The following is a 16,248-nucleotide window of genomic DNA, read 5'->3' as shown; positions in this document are numbered from 1 at the left end:
GAAATGCTGCATCTCCTAGGAACACATGAGGGACAGCAGCGTTGGTGCCAGGCAGGTTGCCAGGTGGTGGCAGTTCAAGAGTCCCCTGCAGAAGTCTTGAACCAAACTGACTGTCCTTGAAAATTCCCCCAGCAATCGCTCGACCGTATGAGCCAATGTCCACCATGGTAAAGCGATATTTGGCATCACAGATTGCCATGAGCACTATTGAGTGAGTTCCTTTATAATTGAAATAGTCACTTCCTGCATCTGATGGTGCTTTAATCTGCACGTTTCCCATCAATACATCCCAAGCAGTTGGGGAAGTTCCATAGTCTCCAGAAATCACGAGAAATCTCTGCCCATTCACTGCCTTTGGGTAAGGAAACAAAATCCTTTCTCAGGACCCTCCAGATGGCCTGGCAAACCTCAGACACAATCAGTGAAACTGTCGTTGACCCCAATTTATAATTAGCCGCAACACTTTTCTGGCTACTACCAGAAGCGAGGATTCTCAAAGTAACAGCCAATCTCTCTTGTAAACTGACCGGGTCACGATGGGTCCTTTCATGCCGTAAGAACGGCTTGATCCGATGCAGCAGGTCATCGAAGGGGTGCGCTGACATGCGAAAGTAGCTGAAGTGCATCTCTTCATCTACAGCATGCATTGGCTTTACTAGCTGGCTGTGTTCCCCAGTCATATGTCTCTCTACGTGTAACGGGCAGACAGACCATCTCCTTTTGTGACGCTTTTGTCTGGTTAAAAACCATAAACATAGCAATTCCTCCTCGGCATTAATAATCCGTAATCTTCTACGTGCAAGCCACCCTTGCTGTTTCTGGTTGTGTTGTTTTTCCGGTGCCTGCTTCTACTACTTCCTGCTTTACAGGGTATTTTCTCTCTACCGCCCCCTGTCTTTGTGGCAAATACTGCAACGGAGAATGCGCCAAGTATAAATGTCTTCGCGCTCTGTTGAAGTGCGCGCGCCATCCGCAAAAGCACCCAGGCGAAGGTATAACTAGGCCTTTAGGGTGACCTCTGTAGCTTGGTCAGGCACAGTCTGAATAAATAGCATGGGGCCGCTATCTTGTGGGCTTACCACCTGCCAAATTGGCCAAGAGCCAAATTGGCTCTTGGAACATGAAATGTAAACTCTCTGGGGGAGGAGCCTGAGCTGGTGCCAGAGGTTGAGAGGAGCAAATTACATACAGTATAGTTGGGCTTACCTCCATGCACAGTATCAGCTCTGGAACCAACCAAACAGGGTGGTCACTCTCTCCTATTCAGGAGTCTGGGGTGAGAGGCAGTGGGCTGGCATAGGGATTCTCATGAACCCCTGACTGGCTGCTTCAGAGGTGGAGTTTATCCCAGTGAAAGTCGCCTCACTGCGTCTGTGTTGCGGAGAGGAAAACTCCTCAGTTCGGAGCATTTGGCCTTCTTAGAGATGGTGGGTGGGGAGCTCGAGAGCGGCTCCACCTACTGACTCCAGAGTCCTACTTGAAGACTTCCCCACTCATGTTGGCAACAACTGGGATACTTGGAGGGACGTGATTGAGGAATGGCCTTCCTAATCTGAACACAAGTGGTGTGTTATTGTTGGACTTATGTGCTAATCATGGATTGTCCAAACGCCATGTTCGAACACAAGAAGGCCCCCAAGTGTACATGGTACCAGAGCTCCTTGGGCCAAAGGTCGATGATCAACTTTGTAGTGGTTCATCAGACCTGAGGCCAAATGTTCTGAACACTCACAGGTGAAGACAGGGACTGAGCTGTCAGCTGATCACCATCTAGTGGTGAGTTGGATCAGATGGCAGGGGAGGCTGCCGGACAGACCTGGTAGACCCAAAGGTGTCCAAGATGATTCTCACCTCCAAGCAAACTTTTCCTGTTCCTGGGTGGAAGTTGGGAAATGGAGAAGGAAGGGACGCTGTTCAAAACCTCTAAAGAATCAGCTGCAAGGAGCTGTGGCCAGAAGGTGGTCAGTGCTTGTCATGACACCAACTGTGAGGGAGGCTGTCAAGCTGAAGAAGGAGGCCTTCCAGGCCTGGTTGGCACAGGGGACTTGGGACTCAGCAGAGAGGAACCAGCAGGCCAGAAAGGCTACAGCTGCAGTGGTTGCAAAAGCAAAAGACGTGGGGAAGGGGCTATGGAAAATGACTTTCAGGCCTTACAGAGATTCTAGAAAGCCATTTGGCAAATCATTAGAGGAAGGCAGGACATCACCTAGGCTGTTCTCAGCCGGGGCAGGGAAACGCTGACCTCAACTGAGGAGATTGTTGGAAGGTGGCAGGAGCTCTCCTAAACCCAATAGACACACCCTCTGGACAGGAGGAGGAGCTGGAAGATTCAGGAGGGTCAGAGTTCATCTCCTTGGCCTTGGCCAGATTCTGGTCTGTAGTGTTTTCTATCAAATTTATCCGTTTTACCCGTGCCATTGTTATTCATAATTGTGTTATTCTCACTTTCATCTCTTAAATAGAGAAATACGAACAAATCACGGCCCATTTTGACTCTTCATTAGTGACGATTCCATATTATATGGGACGGGTCACGGGCGATAGCCTGCCAGTAGTTGACAAGTTAGTTAACTTAGCAAACGTTAGCCAGCCAGCCTAACCAGCCTGTCTTAGTTAGCCTCTGTCTGCTAATATTGCTTGATAAACTCACCTTTCTTAGAAAAGAATGAGGTCCTGAGCTGCGCCCCTGCACTGCTCCTGGCCTCCTTCTCTTTCCTTTCTTTTCTTTTTTGACTTTTGCCTGACATGATGCTGTCTGAGCCGTGGCGCCGACCCTGGCTTCACTTCTGCCCTCCATCAGTTTCTGAACATGCAGCAGAGGACCGAACCAATTATTTGGAGGGGGCCATGGATTGGAAAATTAAAACTACTTTCATCACATATTGCCTAATTTGTGGGTTTATTATTTTTTATTCTGAAGTATCAAATGCCATTGCAGGATCTATAGAATACATTAATTCATACATCCTTCTGGAATTGTTGTGGGCCCTCTCCAGCTGCGGGCCCCTAAAATCGTCACCACCTTTCACCCCACTAGCGACGGCGCTGGTGATCGATTACCTTTACCGGCTGAATTAGAAGTCTCCAGTTGTTTTCTCTGCTGTTTGGAATTGAATGGGAGCGAATGAGGCTGAGAGGTTTGGAAAAACGGATTTAACGTCTTTAATCGTTGTGCAGCATGTACAAAACAGTCAGAATTAACATTAAAGGGATGGAAAATGTGAAAAATGAGCAAAAACTCACACACACACACACACACACACACACACACAGACACACACACACTCTGCCTGAATCATCAATGCTTACGGGACTGGATTTGCTTCCAAGCACTGAACAAAACAAACCCAATCCAGTTCTGTTTGTTTCTCTGTTCACACCTCCATGTAATAGGGTCAGATGATGTCACCTCGAATCTCAGAGGTATCACTCCAATCAGAGGTGTTAAGAAAAACACACAAGTTCCAACATCAACACATGATGCAACCCTGGCTTAATATGCTTAATTAATATGAACTTGTTTCAAAATGTAAAAGTCTCCAGTTGTTTTTTTGCTGACTGGAGGTTTGGCAACACCGATTTAAAGATATCTAACATTAAAGGGATGGAAAACGTAAAAACAAACGAGCAAAAACTCAAGTCACACTGGAATTGTCCTTCAAAAAGGTGTAGATAAAGCTGCAAGTTACGGAAAAATGCAATAAATAAAATAACTAGTATAAAATAACTCGTTTTTTTACAATTCCAAAACTTTTCCATAACTTTTCTATAACTTCATACCAAATTTTCATGACTGTACTACTGCGGTTTGATGTAAAGCGACCGTTACAAATGCTGAGACATTGAGACATTTTCTGTTTTCAGACTCACAGCAGCTGCTTTGCAGGCCAGTTGCATTTCAGCCTTCTCATTAGTGACACATTTTTCCAAGTGATAAGTTTAAGTATCAAAATTTGAAATGTCATGACTTTTCCAAAAGTTTAATGATATTCTACCATTTTCCAATTTTCCAGAAAATAACATTTTTATATTCCATGTAACCCTGTACATGGGTTCTGCACCAATAGGGTCTGGTTTGAACCTGTGTATGGGCCGAACCTGTGAATCTCATACTGTACCTTCCAGTTTGCCCAGTACTACCATGTTAGCAAACCAGTTAGGATGTTCAGAAATTTCAGAGGAGCGTCTGGTTGCAGCTATGACTACCAATTTGTTGATATGCTTATTACTATCAAAACATGTCAAAAATGAACACTAGTGGCGCGCTTCTATGTGTTGGGTTTGGAGTCGAGTCATCCTTTTTTAGGGGGGCAAAGTTGTCCAGCATCACGATTGGCTGTCACTCAACCAATCAGAGCTCATTTTCCCACTGCACGTCTCTCTCGAATGACAGAAAAAACAAAACAGAAATATGACTGAGCCTAGTTTCAAAATGTCTTCGGCCGCCCCAGTTTGAAGAGTTTATTTTTTCGTCGTAACGTCCATCCAGTTAGCTTAATGTTAGCAGCTGAGGCTAAACGTTGCTTCGCTTCAACCAAAAACAAATAGTTGGCTAGTATCGATGGTATTGACTGGATTTTTTTTGGCTACAATTGAAGGTCTGTTTTCAGCTCATTCTGTGTTACAGCGACAAACTAAACTTTATGTCCTTACTCAAATTTTCTACCTATAAATGAAAGCATCATCTGCATAGTGTCGCTCTAGAATCATGTATCTTGCTCCCACAACTTGTTTGCCTCAGAGTTCGTAGTATTGTGCGCATCTTCTTATGTTGCAATAAACAATAAAATAGCAGTAAGCTAGTTTTCACTTGCTGTTAAAGATCACTTGTCTATCTGGAAGTCCCTGATTATATTGACACATCCTATTCATCAGTCCCTCCAGCAACTTGCGATTTTGCGATCGCAATAATTAACGCAAATTCAAGAAATCTCCGTAATATTTGCGAGAGCTTTGCAGTTTTGCAAAATTGACGCAACTTTTCCGTATGAAACGGCCAAATCAACAGACCGCTGGTGATTTGGACCAATTGTCGCATTCGATGTCGTGGCAACTGACGTCATCGCAGCGCGCGTTCAGGTGGAAGATGAACAAAACTCACCTGCCAACAAAAGTTACTGCCATAGACAAAGGCAAAACAAAACAAAAGCAGCAAGAATCGAGCTGAGTGCAAAATTCAAGCTCTTGGAAGAGTTAATAGCTTAAACGGAGAGTGGGAGAGAATAGGGGGAGGCTGTGTGTGTGTGTGTGTGTGTGTGTGTGTGTAAGAGAGAGAAAAAAAATTGTTTTTCCTTTGCTTGCAATTTTTCCCAATTCCCGCAATTTTACCGCAAAAAGAGCACATAAAACCTTGCAAATATCGCAATTTTTGAGAAAAGCCGCAGCACAATCAAGCATTTTTGGCCGCAATAATCACAAAAAAACTCCTGGTGGGACTGATTCATATCTATATTACACATCCTTTTCCATCAGCCATGGTCACTCAAGAAGAAACAAGTTATTTCTTTAGCTGTGACGACAACAGACGGTGTTCATTCATTCATTCATTCATTCATGTTTTCTTTGTTGGTGTTGCCAAGTTGCAGCTACATACAGGAAGCCAAAGTCGATGTCATCTCTGCCGCCCTCTGGTCGACCTCTGTCTGTTCTACCGCATCACTTATTACTTACTATATTAAATCATTTCACAGCGTCAATGTGCCAGAATATTACATCAGTGAGAAGAATGAACACTGTGTCTTAGTGACGGGCAGAGATAAGCCTTTTTTCTTACACATTTACACTGTTTGCAATTTTCCTCCAGTAATCCTCTCTCTCTCTCTCTGCTACGTTTTTGTTTTGCTCATATTTATCCATTAGAACAGTTTGTTCACCTTGAGAGAAGGACACACACACGTTAATCCGTTTTTCACATTCCCACTTTGACAGTCTAGTTTACTACATGTTGAGATTGTCAGCAGCATGTTTACATAGTCCCAGCTAACGCAAAGACAGAACAGAAACCAAACCAAAGGCTCATTTTTCTGATCGAACCTTTATTCAAGATTCTTTTAGACAGGAGGATTTCCTACAGGGCATGTACACACACACACACACACACACACACACACACACACACACACACACACACACACACACACACACATGCGCACGCTCACCGGACTGGGACGAATCTATATTTGCATCTAATTCTTAACGTTTGTTTTAACCTGCTGGGAGTAGCGGGTGGGCGGGGTTTAATCACGTCAGGACACTTCAGATTAGTGTCAGGTCAGCTGCCAATCACAGAGAAGTGTTTAAATACTCTCGCTGTGATTGGTTAAACTTTCATCACCGTGTCGTCCTATGTGGAAACCCCACCCAGCTGGCACTTCAAGGAGGTTAAAACGAATGCTAAGATCTCTCTGCAAATAGTATATCTCTCACACACACACACACACACACACACACACACACACACACACACACACACACACACACAAACACACACTTATCCGGCCAATACTGTATATGAACTAAAGATGGCCACAGTGGTGACATGGGTAGAAAGGGATTAAATTATAAATCAACACATTTTCATTATGAAGTTTAAAATTATAAAACAATATTAATAACAGCTGTAAAATTCAAGATTCCTTTCCTTTTTATTTTTCCCCATTTATTCCTCAAAACATTTAAACTCATCAATCAAATAGAAAAGCAAAATCCAGTGTGTGTGTGTGTGTGTGTGTGCACGCACTCAGTCAAGCTGTAGAGTGTGCGTGTGTGTGTGTGTGTGTCCTACGTGGCAGAGTGTGTGTGTGTGTTCCAGATGCTGCCCGCACCCTCGTGTTCATCAATGGGCAACTGAGTGTTTGAGCGCGTGTCGATGGGAGAGCGACAGTTCCATTGATCCTCAGCGGGCGGGGGGGAAGACACGATGTGATTGTCTGTGCGGGCGCTGGGGCAAAAGCTGGAGTCTCTCTGAGAGGAGTTCGAATGGGAGTCGATGGTGAGCCGAGATTCACATTGAGAGTCAATGGGGAGACTAGATTTTGCACGGGCATCGATGGGAAACTGAGGTTTAGAACAGGAGTCGGTGGGGTGCCGAGGTTTTGAACGGGAGTCAATGGACTTAGGACCGGACTCTCTGTGCGTTGTTTGCAAGGCAACGCTGCGATCAATGGGAGAGGAAGATAAGGCTGTGCTGTTACAGTGTGTGTCAACGGTGGAAGAGTGGAAGTCAATAGGTGGCGGGGGACTCGTACGATGCAAATCAACTGCTGACCTGCCTTCCGACAGTCTCTCTGAAGCTGCGCTGGATGAATGCGGGTGAATGGGAAATTTGTGACTTTTAGGATGCAAGTCAATGGGCGACAACCTGCCGCCGGGAGCCGGTTTTCCCATTGAACTAACTCTAGAGGACACAGGCCTTTCTGACGGTCTCTCTGTGTTGGCAACTTCACTGGAAGAGTGGAAGTGAATGGGTGAGGAAGGAGGTGAAACACAGACGGGAGGTGAAAACCGTTTACAGCCGACTCCTGAGAAAACATGGCCGCTGGCCGGTGCGTCTTTGGCAGAAACACCGCCGGAGGGACGCGGGTCGACGGGAGCCGGCCGACAGGAAGCCGGAGGCGCCTTCCTGCCGACTCTGGAGGTAGAATCGCTGTGAGCTGGCCTCTCTCTGGGTCTACCAGCTCTGGATGAATGGAAATCAACGGAAGATACAGAATTCATAGGATGCAACTCGATGAGCGATACTGCAAGACCGGAAGCCGGCGTTTCCTTAGCGCCAACAGTAGGTGGCGCCACGCCGCTGGAATGCAACTCTGCAGCAGGAAAAGACGGTAAGTCGAGGTCCGCTAAACCGTCGGCACCACTCAATCTATTTTTAGACCCTGAACCGGAAGAACGGGAGTCAGTGGGAGCTGTGTGACCGGTGGGACGGAAGCCAACGGTCGACCCCCTGCCTTTAGACCCAGCTAGGGCATTTGAATGGGAGTCAATGGGTGCTAAATGGTGGGAGGAATGCAAGTCAACGGTCGGCACGCCGCTCGTCGAGTCTCTCTCTCCTCTTGATGCCGCAGCGTTAGCAAAATGTCTCTTCAGCGTTGAAATGGGAGGGATAGGCTGGTCGTCGTTAGGCAGCTCGGCAGCGCGACGGGGGTCGACGGGAGAGACGGCAGCAGTTAAATGGAGGTCAACGGGAGGGATTACACCGACTGAACCGGCGTCAACGTCCCAACGAGAATCGAAGCGGGAGGCGGCGGGCGGCGACGGGGCGTCAACGGGAGGAGAGCGCAGGTCGACGGGAGACAGACTCGCAGCGTCTTTGTGTTTTAGCGGCGGCGGGGTGTTTCTGTTGGACGAGCTAACGGGGCTAGTGTGTTTCAGCGGCGGGGGAACGTCCCTCGCCTCCTCGCAGGCTCGCCACGCCTTCAGCCGCCGCAGAGGAGGAGGTGCGGGGAAGGAGGGAGGACGGGTCGGCGATGGGGTATCTCCCATTCCATCTTTGTCCTGAGGCAAAGCGTGCTGGGAGTGCGGGTTCAGGCCGGGGTCGAGATCTCTGGAGGCCACCACGACTCTTTTCTCCTCGGCTAACCAGACCTGAGGCTGACCCCGAAAATGCTTTTTTCTGTGGTCCGGTGAGCGGTTGGCATGAAAGTTCAAGGAAACGTCACGTTTGGGCTCAGCGATGCCCTCCAGGTCGTTAAGGATGGTTGCTAGGAGACGGGTGTCGGAGTTCGCGACCCCCACGTCTTTCTCTCCGACCTCTCCGTCAAGTAAAATGTTCCGATCCCTCGCTGCGAGTCCGGTATCTCTCTCTCTCATTGGCTGTGAGCGGCGGTCTGCAACGCCAGCTTCTCTGCAAGTCGTGACATCCACGAAACTTTGATTAATGGCAGCGGTTGTCGTGGTAACAAGCTTTTCGAATGGTCTGCGTTCATTGTTAACAGGCGGGGCTTTGTTGAAGTCGATCGCTCTACTGTTATCATCTTCTTCGTCACGTCCAGGCAGGCGACCGCCGTCTTCATCGTTTTCCACATCCACATCATCGTCGCTGTCGTCAATAGCGACAGGATCCGCGGCCTTGGATTGGCCGTCCGGCTCAGTCTCCGACCTATCAGATCCTCGCTCCAGGATGTCGACGGGAAGCTCGCTGATGTCAGTGTCCAAGTCCCCGCCCACTCCGCCCGAATCCACCAACGGGAGCGGGGGAAGGTCAGAGAAGTCGATGGGTTGCTGGCTGCTGAGGGGGCTGCTGCTGTTGTTGACGTCGTCATGGCTACTGTCGCTGTCGATGGTGATGACCACCGGGGGGCTGAGAGAGGGAGAGAGGGAGAGAGAGAGAGAGAGAGAGAGAGACAGAGACAGAGAGAGACAGAGAGAGAGAGAGAGACAGAGAGAGAGACAGAGACAGAGAGAGGGAGCGACAGAGAGAGAGAGAGACAGAGACAGAGAGAGAGAGAGAGACAGAGAGAGAGAGAGAGACAGAGAGGGAGAGAGAGAGAGAGAGACAGAGAGAGGGAGCGACAGAGAGAGAGAGAGACAGAGACAGAGAGAGAGAGAGAGAGAGAGAGAGACAGAGAGGGAGAGAGAGAGAGAGAGAGACAGAGAGGGAGAGAGAGAGAGAGGAGAGACAGAGAGAGAAGGAGAGACAGAGAGAGACAGAGAGAGAGAGAGAGGAGAGACAGACAGAGAGAGGAGAGACAGAGAGAGAGAGAGACAGAGAGACAGAGAGAGAGACAGAGACAGAGAGAGGGAGCGACAGAGAGAGAGAGAGACAGAGACAGAGAGAGAGAGAGAGAGAGAGAGAGACAGAGAGGGAGAGAGAGAGAGAGGAGAGACAGAGAGAGAAGGAGAGACAGAGAGAGACAGAGAGAGAGAGAGAGGAGAGACAGACAGAGAGAGGAGAGACAGAGAGAGAGAGAGACAGAGAGAGAGAGAGAGAGAGACAGAGAGAGAGAGACACCGTCAGCATCGTCCAGTGAAAAACGTTCAGGAACTAAACAAAGCCGCCTTGTTTTCAGCTTGACCACCCGGTGTTTTTGAGTTCATCCAGTGGGATTTGAAAAGGTTTCACGAGACCAAAAGTGGTAAAACTTTCTCAACCCGGTGGAGCTTTGGATCGGAGTTACAAGGTTTTCAGCACAATATGCATCCATGTGTATTGTGCAACTACTTCAGCAGTGTGTACTTTGTGCTCTGGTGGCCGCTTTCAAAACAGAGAGACACTGGACGTCTCCACAGGGAATCTGACATGTGAGAGCTAATGTACAGCATCACAAAAAATAGAACTGTAACCATAGAAACGTCTGTAGCTAGCATACATGCTACACTGTAGCAGAACTGTAACAGCAGCAACATAAACAAGTCCAGTCAGATTGCCTTCAGCCTCTACGCAGCAATCTGTGGACCCCAGGAAGAGCAGCTGTTACCTTGGTAACAACTAATGGGGATCCAAATAAACAATAAACAATAAGTTAAAAAATAAAAGTAATTTGTAAAACTGTCCTCTGTCAGACAGCTGGGCAGCTGTTTCACCCGGATCCTCCCCAACGACAAATCTATAGCAAACACCTCTTACTCAGTAAATTAATAGGCTACAGTTTGTCTTGCAGACATTTTGATCTGGTTTCTTATTCAATCTAATACTGACAACTCCATAAGCAACGGCTTAGTTACATAAATGTGTGCAAGACAAGCTTACTGAATAAGAGGTGTAGTTGTTGTCTGTTGGACAGTAAAGGCTGCAACAGCTGGAGTTTTCTCCAAGACATAACAGTAGGGCTGCAACTAACGATTATTTTCACTGTCGATTATTTTCCTCGATTAATCGATTAGTTGTTTGGTCTATAAAATGTCAGAAAATGGTGAAAAATGTCGATCAGTGTTTCCCAAAGCCCAAGATGACGTCCTCAAACGTCTTGTTTTGTCCACAACCCAAAGATATTCACTTTACTGTCATAGAGGAGTAAAGAAACCAGAAAATATTCACATTTAAGAAGCTGGAATCAGAGAATTTTGACTTCTTTTTCTTAAAAAATGACTCAAACCGATTAATCGATTATCAAAATAGTTGGCGATTAATTTAATAGTTGACAACTAATCGATTAATCGTTGCAGCTCTACATAACAGGTCAAAATGTCTGAAACACGGGTCCCACCCAGCTGTCTGACAGACAGAGGCGAGGGCCAGTGTTCATCTGCAGTAACGTCTTTCTGCCACAAGGTGGAGACGGTTACTTGATTAGATGTGTAATAACAGACCTCAAAGTGCCTTCACTGACAAATCAGAAGCGAGTACCGACAAGCCCGTGTAAATAAACAGTAATGTAATATAAAGAGTAACCGGCTCGCTCGCTCGTACCTGCTGTGCTGCGGCTTCCGGTGGCGTTTCCTGCGGCGTTTGTGTGCGGGAGGCTGCGGCGCGGCGGCGGCGGCGGCGGCGGTGACGGTGCCTTCGTAGATGATCTCCACACTGGGGCTCCGGCCTTCTCTGCACCGCCTGCTGCTGGAGGAGAGCGACACACAGCACTTAAACTGAGTGTGTGTGTGTGTGTGTGTGTGTGTGTGTGTGTGTGTGTGTGTAGTTAGTGGGCTTGTCGTAAGCAAGATGCAAAAGATACTGAACACTGACACAAAATATAAGCTGTCAGTGATTTCAGTATAAAAATATCGGCCGAATCACATGAGAATCCACGAGGAAAACGTGATCAATCAATCAATCAATCAATCAAACAATCAATCAAGAACCATCCCTCACCTCTCCCCCCTGTACAGGCTGTTCTCCCTCCTCCCTCTCTCCTTCTTCCCTCCGTCTGTCCTCCTCCTCTTCCTCTCCCTCCTCTTGTCTCCATGGCGACCGGCGGCGGGCTGCCAGGTGGGGTCGTCCTCGTCGTCCAGGTGGCGGCTCTTGTACTTCCTCTTGCCGCCGGGCTTGTCGCCGTGGTGAGCGTTGCCGCGGGCGGCGGCGGGGGAGAGCGGCAGCGGCAGCGGCAGCGGCGGCGGCGGCGGCGGCTGCTGGGGGGAGGAGCCGCCGGAGGAGGAGGAGGAGGAGGAGGAGGAGCGGAAGGGGGAGGAGGAGGAGGAGGAGGAGGAGAGGGAGGAGGGGTGGGAGCAGCAGTACTCCCACAGCGAGTCGGGGGGGCTGGGGGGCGACGGGCTGCGGGACGCGCTGCTGGGGCGGAGCGGCGAGGGCGAGCGGGGGGGGGAGGGGCGCAGGGAGCGGCCGGGGCTGAACAGAACGACTCTCTCCCTCTCCCTCGCCCCGCCCCCCCTCTCTCCTCTGCTCTTCTTCCTCGGCCGGCCCGCCTCCCCCTCCCCCTCCCCCCTCTTCCTCCGGCTCCTCCTCTCCCTCGCGGCCTCGCAGCCGGAGGATTCTGGGTAGCCGGCGCGCCTCCCGTCTCTCTCTCTCTCCTTCCGCCTGTCTCTCGCCCGCCGCCCCTCCCTCTCTCCTGGCGAGTTCCGGCCGGATCCGCTCCCGCCCGAGCTGCCCGACCAGGAGCGCGAGCGCGCACGAGATGGCGAGCGCGCACGAGACGGCGAGCGCGCTCGAGGCGGCGAGCGCGCATGTTGCCGGCCCGCCTCCCTCTCCGGCGGTCTGTCGGCCGGCCCCTCCTCTCTGTCGCCGCTTGACACGGAAGGAGGGATTGTGGGTAGGGAGGGGGGGGGAGGGGGGGGGAGGGAGGGGCGGGTGGAGCGACGGAGGGGAGCGCAGGAAGAGTCTCTTCCTCTTTCTTCTTCTTCTCCTCTTTCTGCCGCTCCTCCTCTTCCTCTTCGGTGTCGGAGGACAGCTGCACCAGCTCGGGCGTTCGCTCTGCCATCGGCTTCACATAGCCGACGATCAGACATTCCTCCTCCTCCTCCTCCCGGCCCCGCCCCTCCCGCTGTTCTGCCTCCTCATTGGCCGCCTCCTGCCTGGCGGGGCTGAGCGACAGCGGCGTCGGCGAATGCGAGGGCTCGGCGGTGGAGTACGAAGGGCCGGGCGTCTCGTCGTCCCACGCCGAGAGGCTGAGGGAGCTTCCCGTCTGGATGATGTCGTCGGGAGCTCCGCCCCCTCCCCCCCCCCTCCTCCTCCTCCTCCGAGATGGCGATGACGGAGTCGTCGTCGGTGGAGCTGCTGGGAGCGTCCAGCTGGGCGTCGGCCGGCGGCTCGTACACCGCCTGCAGGTCGTAGCTCTCCAGGCTGAGCGGCGAGCGGGCGAAGCTCACCAGCTCATGCAGGAAGTGGTCCGTCCTGGCCAATAGGAACGGCCGCAGCTCCTCCTCCACGGTGGGCGGGTCCTCCAGGCCGTGGCGGGCGAGGCGCGCCGTGATGATGCGCTGCACGATGTCCACCAGCGAGCCGTGGGCGCCGTACAGCACCGTCAGCTCCCGCCGCAGCCAGGGGCGGAGCCTGTTCAGGTGTGCGGGGTTTCTGCGGTAGCTCTCCGCCGTGACGTCGCGCTGTTGCTGCTGTTGTTGTTGGCCCTGGTTACCGTTGCCGCCGGCAACCCCGCGGACCCGGATGCCGCTGCGGTAGAGCGCGCGGCGGAAGGCCAGCGTCTCTCTCTCCCTCAGCCGCCGCACGCTGCCTCCCTCCCGCTGCAGCCGCCGCCGCGCCGCCAGCCGCGTCATCAGCCTCCGTGACGACCGGTCGTTAGGGCCGACGGGCGCCACCGCGCCCCCCAGACCCGTCAGCCCTTCAAATATCACCCCCCGATCCCCCAGCTCCACCCCTCCCCCCCTCATCCCTTGCTCCGCCTCCTCTTCCTCCTCGGCACTGACGGGGGAGAAGGCGGGATGGTGAGGAAGAGGAGGAAGAGGAAGAGAAGGAGCGAGGTACCACTCCCCCGCCCGCCGCCTGTCCCCCGCCCTCCCCGCCCCTCCCCCTCTGCCGCCCCCCCTCTCCCCCCTCCTCCTCCTCGCCGCCGCCGTCTCTCCCCCGTCTCCCACCCTCCTCCTCCTCAGCATCAGCCTCATCTCCTGGTCGCTCCTCGCCGCCGAGGCCATGGCGGCCACCATGGCGACGGTGGCGGCCACGCTGCCGTTGGCGGGCGCCGGCCGCAGCGTGTATTCCTTGAAGTCGTCCTCGGCGCGGACCGAGTGCAGGATGGAGGCGAAGGGCTGCTTGCAGAGCGGACACTCGGCCTTGCTGTGCGACCACTCCTGGATGCAGGGGAAGCAGAAGCGGTGCAGGCAGCGGTCCAGGTAGGCCAGGTTGTTGAAGCGGTCCAGGCAGATGGGACACTTGGAGTCGGGCGACGCCTCCTCCGACACCGCCGCCGCCGCCGCGCGCCCCGGGGCGGAGGAGGAGGGGGAGGGGGAGGAGGGAGGAGGCGAGGCGGCGGCGGCGGCGCTGCTGGTTTTCTTCCTGCTGCTGCGGCTCCGGCCGCCGCCGCTGCTCTCTCTGCTCCTCTCCTCTTCCTCCTCTCCTCCTCCTCCTCCTCCTCCTGCTGCGGCGGCGGCGCCCCCTCCCCCTCCGGCCCCGTTGTCACGACGACGCACGCGCAGTTTCATCCGGGTGGGCGCCATCACCTAAACACACACACACACACACGAAACATTTTAAGGAATATTCCTTGAAACTTTCTATTTTGTTTGACATCACACAGGGAACATTACCATTTGGCTCAATGGGATGAACATTCATTTGATTATTTAACATGTGATTTGTCATACATGAACCATATTGTGATATATTAACATAACATTAAAAAAAAAACGATGATTATTGTGATACTGATTCCAGCCGTATCGCCCAGCTCTACTTACAAGCTGAGTAAACACTGTTCTGTAAATGTAAAGGAGGGTAAAGTGAGTCTAGGTGTGTTTTCTCTGTTATCTCAGCTCAGCCTCAACACTTCATTTCCTTCTATGATCTTACATGACAACAACGGCCCCCAAACTGTCTCTTCTCTACATGTGACTGCCATGCACATCTGAAGCTCATCTGCACTTTTCCCTGCTTGCAGTCAGGTGAACTGAAGACTACGTTGCCCATAGGCGTGAGTGTGTTTGTGTTTAGTATGGTATATGATGTATATGGTGTAGTAAACAATGTATATGATGTGTATTGATATGTAGTATATATATATGTATGATGTAGTATTGTATATGATGGTATGTAAAGCCCTTTGAGACTTGACTGTGATAAAGGGCGATATAAATAAACAAGACTAGACTAGAATATGGGCAGCTACTGATGCACATTTGTTTTTAGCAAACACTCTGCACATAAACCCTCCAGCTGTGTAAATCTGGCACCTGTAAACACTTCTGCAGCTGTAAAATCCTTGCTTTATGCTCCTTACCTTTATTTACTGTAACACAGCCTATAATAGCCTCTTAGCTGCTTTTGGCTAACTCCACCAATATCAACTCTTCAGTCTCATTCATGTTAACTTTCATTCTGCTGCCGCCACGCTACAATTTCCCCACGTGAGATCACCCAAGTTTCAGCTCATCTCTTCCTCAAAAACAAGCCACACAACCTGGAAGAGACAACGAGCATCGTTAGCTAACGCTGCTGCTAGCTGAGCATGCTAAAGCTAGCTGCTACCAACGGCAGCGAACAGAGCGTAAACTCGGCTAACGTTAGCCGACCGGCCGGCTCAAATGTTGCCTGTTTTGTTCGCTTCAAACCAGCTTATCCCCCAATAACTGAGACACACCGGGGTGTTTTAACCACCGGTAAGTGCTCGCTACTGTCTGGCGGCTATTTTACCTGACATATATGAAAAAGTGGCAGGTTAATGTCAGCTCGTTAGCCGTGTAGCATGCTAACGCCGTTAGCTTCCCCCCACCACAACTGCCGCACCTGACCAGAAGAAGACTCCCTGGGTCGCTCTGTGGGCTTTTCATCCGGGGGTTTTCTCCTCTTCCGCACAAATGATCACACAGCGGGCGACATTCAGCGTTAGCGCCGATATCGGGCTGCAAGTCTCGGCTACTCGGGTGTGTTTAGGGCGTCGTTTACACTAAAAAACGGCGACATTTGTGGAGGGTGTCGGCGTCCAAACGAAACATCTGCTGCTGGAAGGCAAAAGATGCCGCGGTGGATGCTGGGAACAGGACTGTAATTTTTCTTTGCTTGCACTAAAGATCGTCAATTAGCAAAGATGCCTCTCTGAACAGTCTAACAACAGCCCTCATGAAACAAAAACTACCCGAAAACCGAGATTCTAGCTATGGATTTTAAATGGAATATTGTTGTGTGGTGATGTCAGTGCAATGTTGTGTAGTTATAATAATATAATGAGTCATATCTCATTAATATCCTAGTTA

General features: G+C 51.0%; 1 protein-coding gene across 1 annotated transcript; it reads right to left on the bottom strand.

Moving 5' to 3' along the window:
* Nucleotides 1–6,015: 6,015 nt before the first annotated feature.
* Nucleotides 6,016–15,993, bottom strand: LOC139922786 (uncharacterized). The gene is made up of 7 exons (XM_078282291.1): nt 15,782–15,993; nt 13,940–14,499; nt 13,037–13,744; nt 12,327–13,002; nt 11,747–12,003; nt 11,351–11,491; nt 6,016–9,301 (listed from the first exon to the last, which is right to left on the bottom strand). Exons 2-7 carry the CDS (start codon nt 14,494–14,496, stop codon nt 6,781–6,783), a joined length of 4,860 nt encoding a protein of 1,619 aa, XP_078138417.1. The 5' UTR covers nt 14,497–14,499; nt 15,782–15,993; the 3' UTR covers nt 6,016–6,780.
* Between the last annotated feature and the right edge of the window lie 255 nt (nt 15,994–16,248).

The sequence above is a fragment of the Centroberyx gerrardi genome, unplaced genomic scaffold (genome assembly GCF_048128805.1).
Source record: "Centroberyx gerrardi isolate f3 unplaced genomic scaffold, fCenGer3.hap1.cur.20231027 Scaffold_61, whole genome shotgun sequence".
Lineage (NCBI taxonomy): Eukaryota > Metazoa > Chordata > Actinopteri > Beryciformes > Berycidae > Centroberyx > Centroberyx gerrardi.
This window is presented reverse-complemented; position numbering and strand designations above follow the sequence as displayed.

Coding starts and splice junctions, on each gene's coding strand:
- LOC139922786 (XM_078282291.1), bottom strand. CDS start 14,496: ATGGCGCCCACCCGGATGAAACTGCGCGTGCGTCGTCGTGACAACGGG. Junction 11,492..11,746: donor AGCCTGTACAGGGGGGAGAG/GTGAGGGATGGT, acceptor CTCCTCCAGCAG/CAGGCGGTGCAGAGAAGGCC. Junction 9,302..11,350: donor CGGAAGCCGCAGCACAGCAG/GTACGAGCGAGC, acceptor TCCCTCTCTCAG/CCCCCCGGTGGTCATCACCA.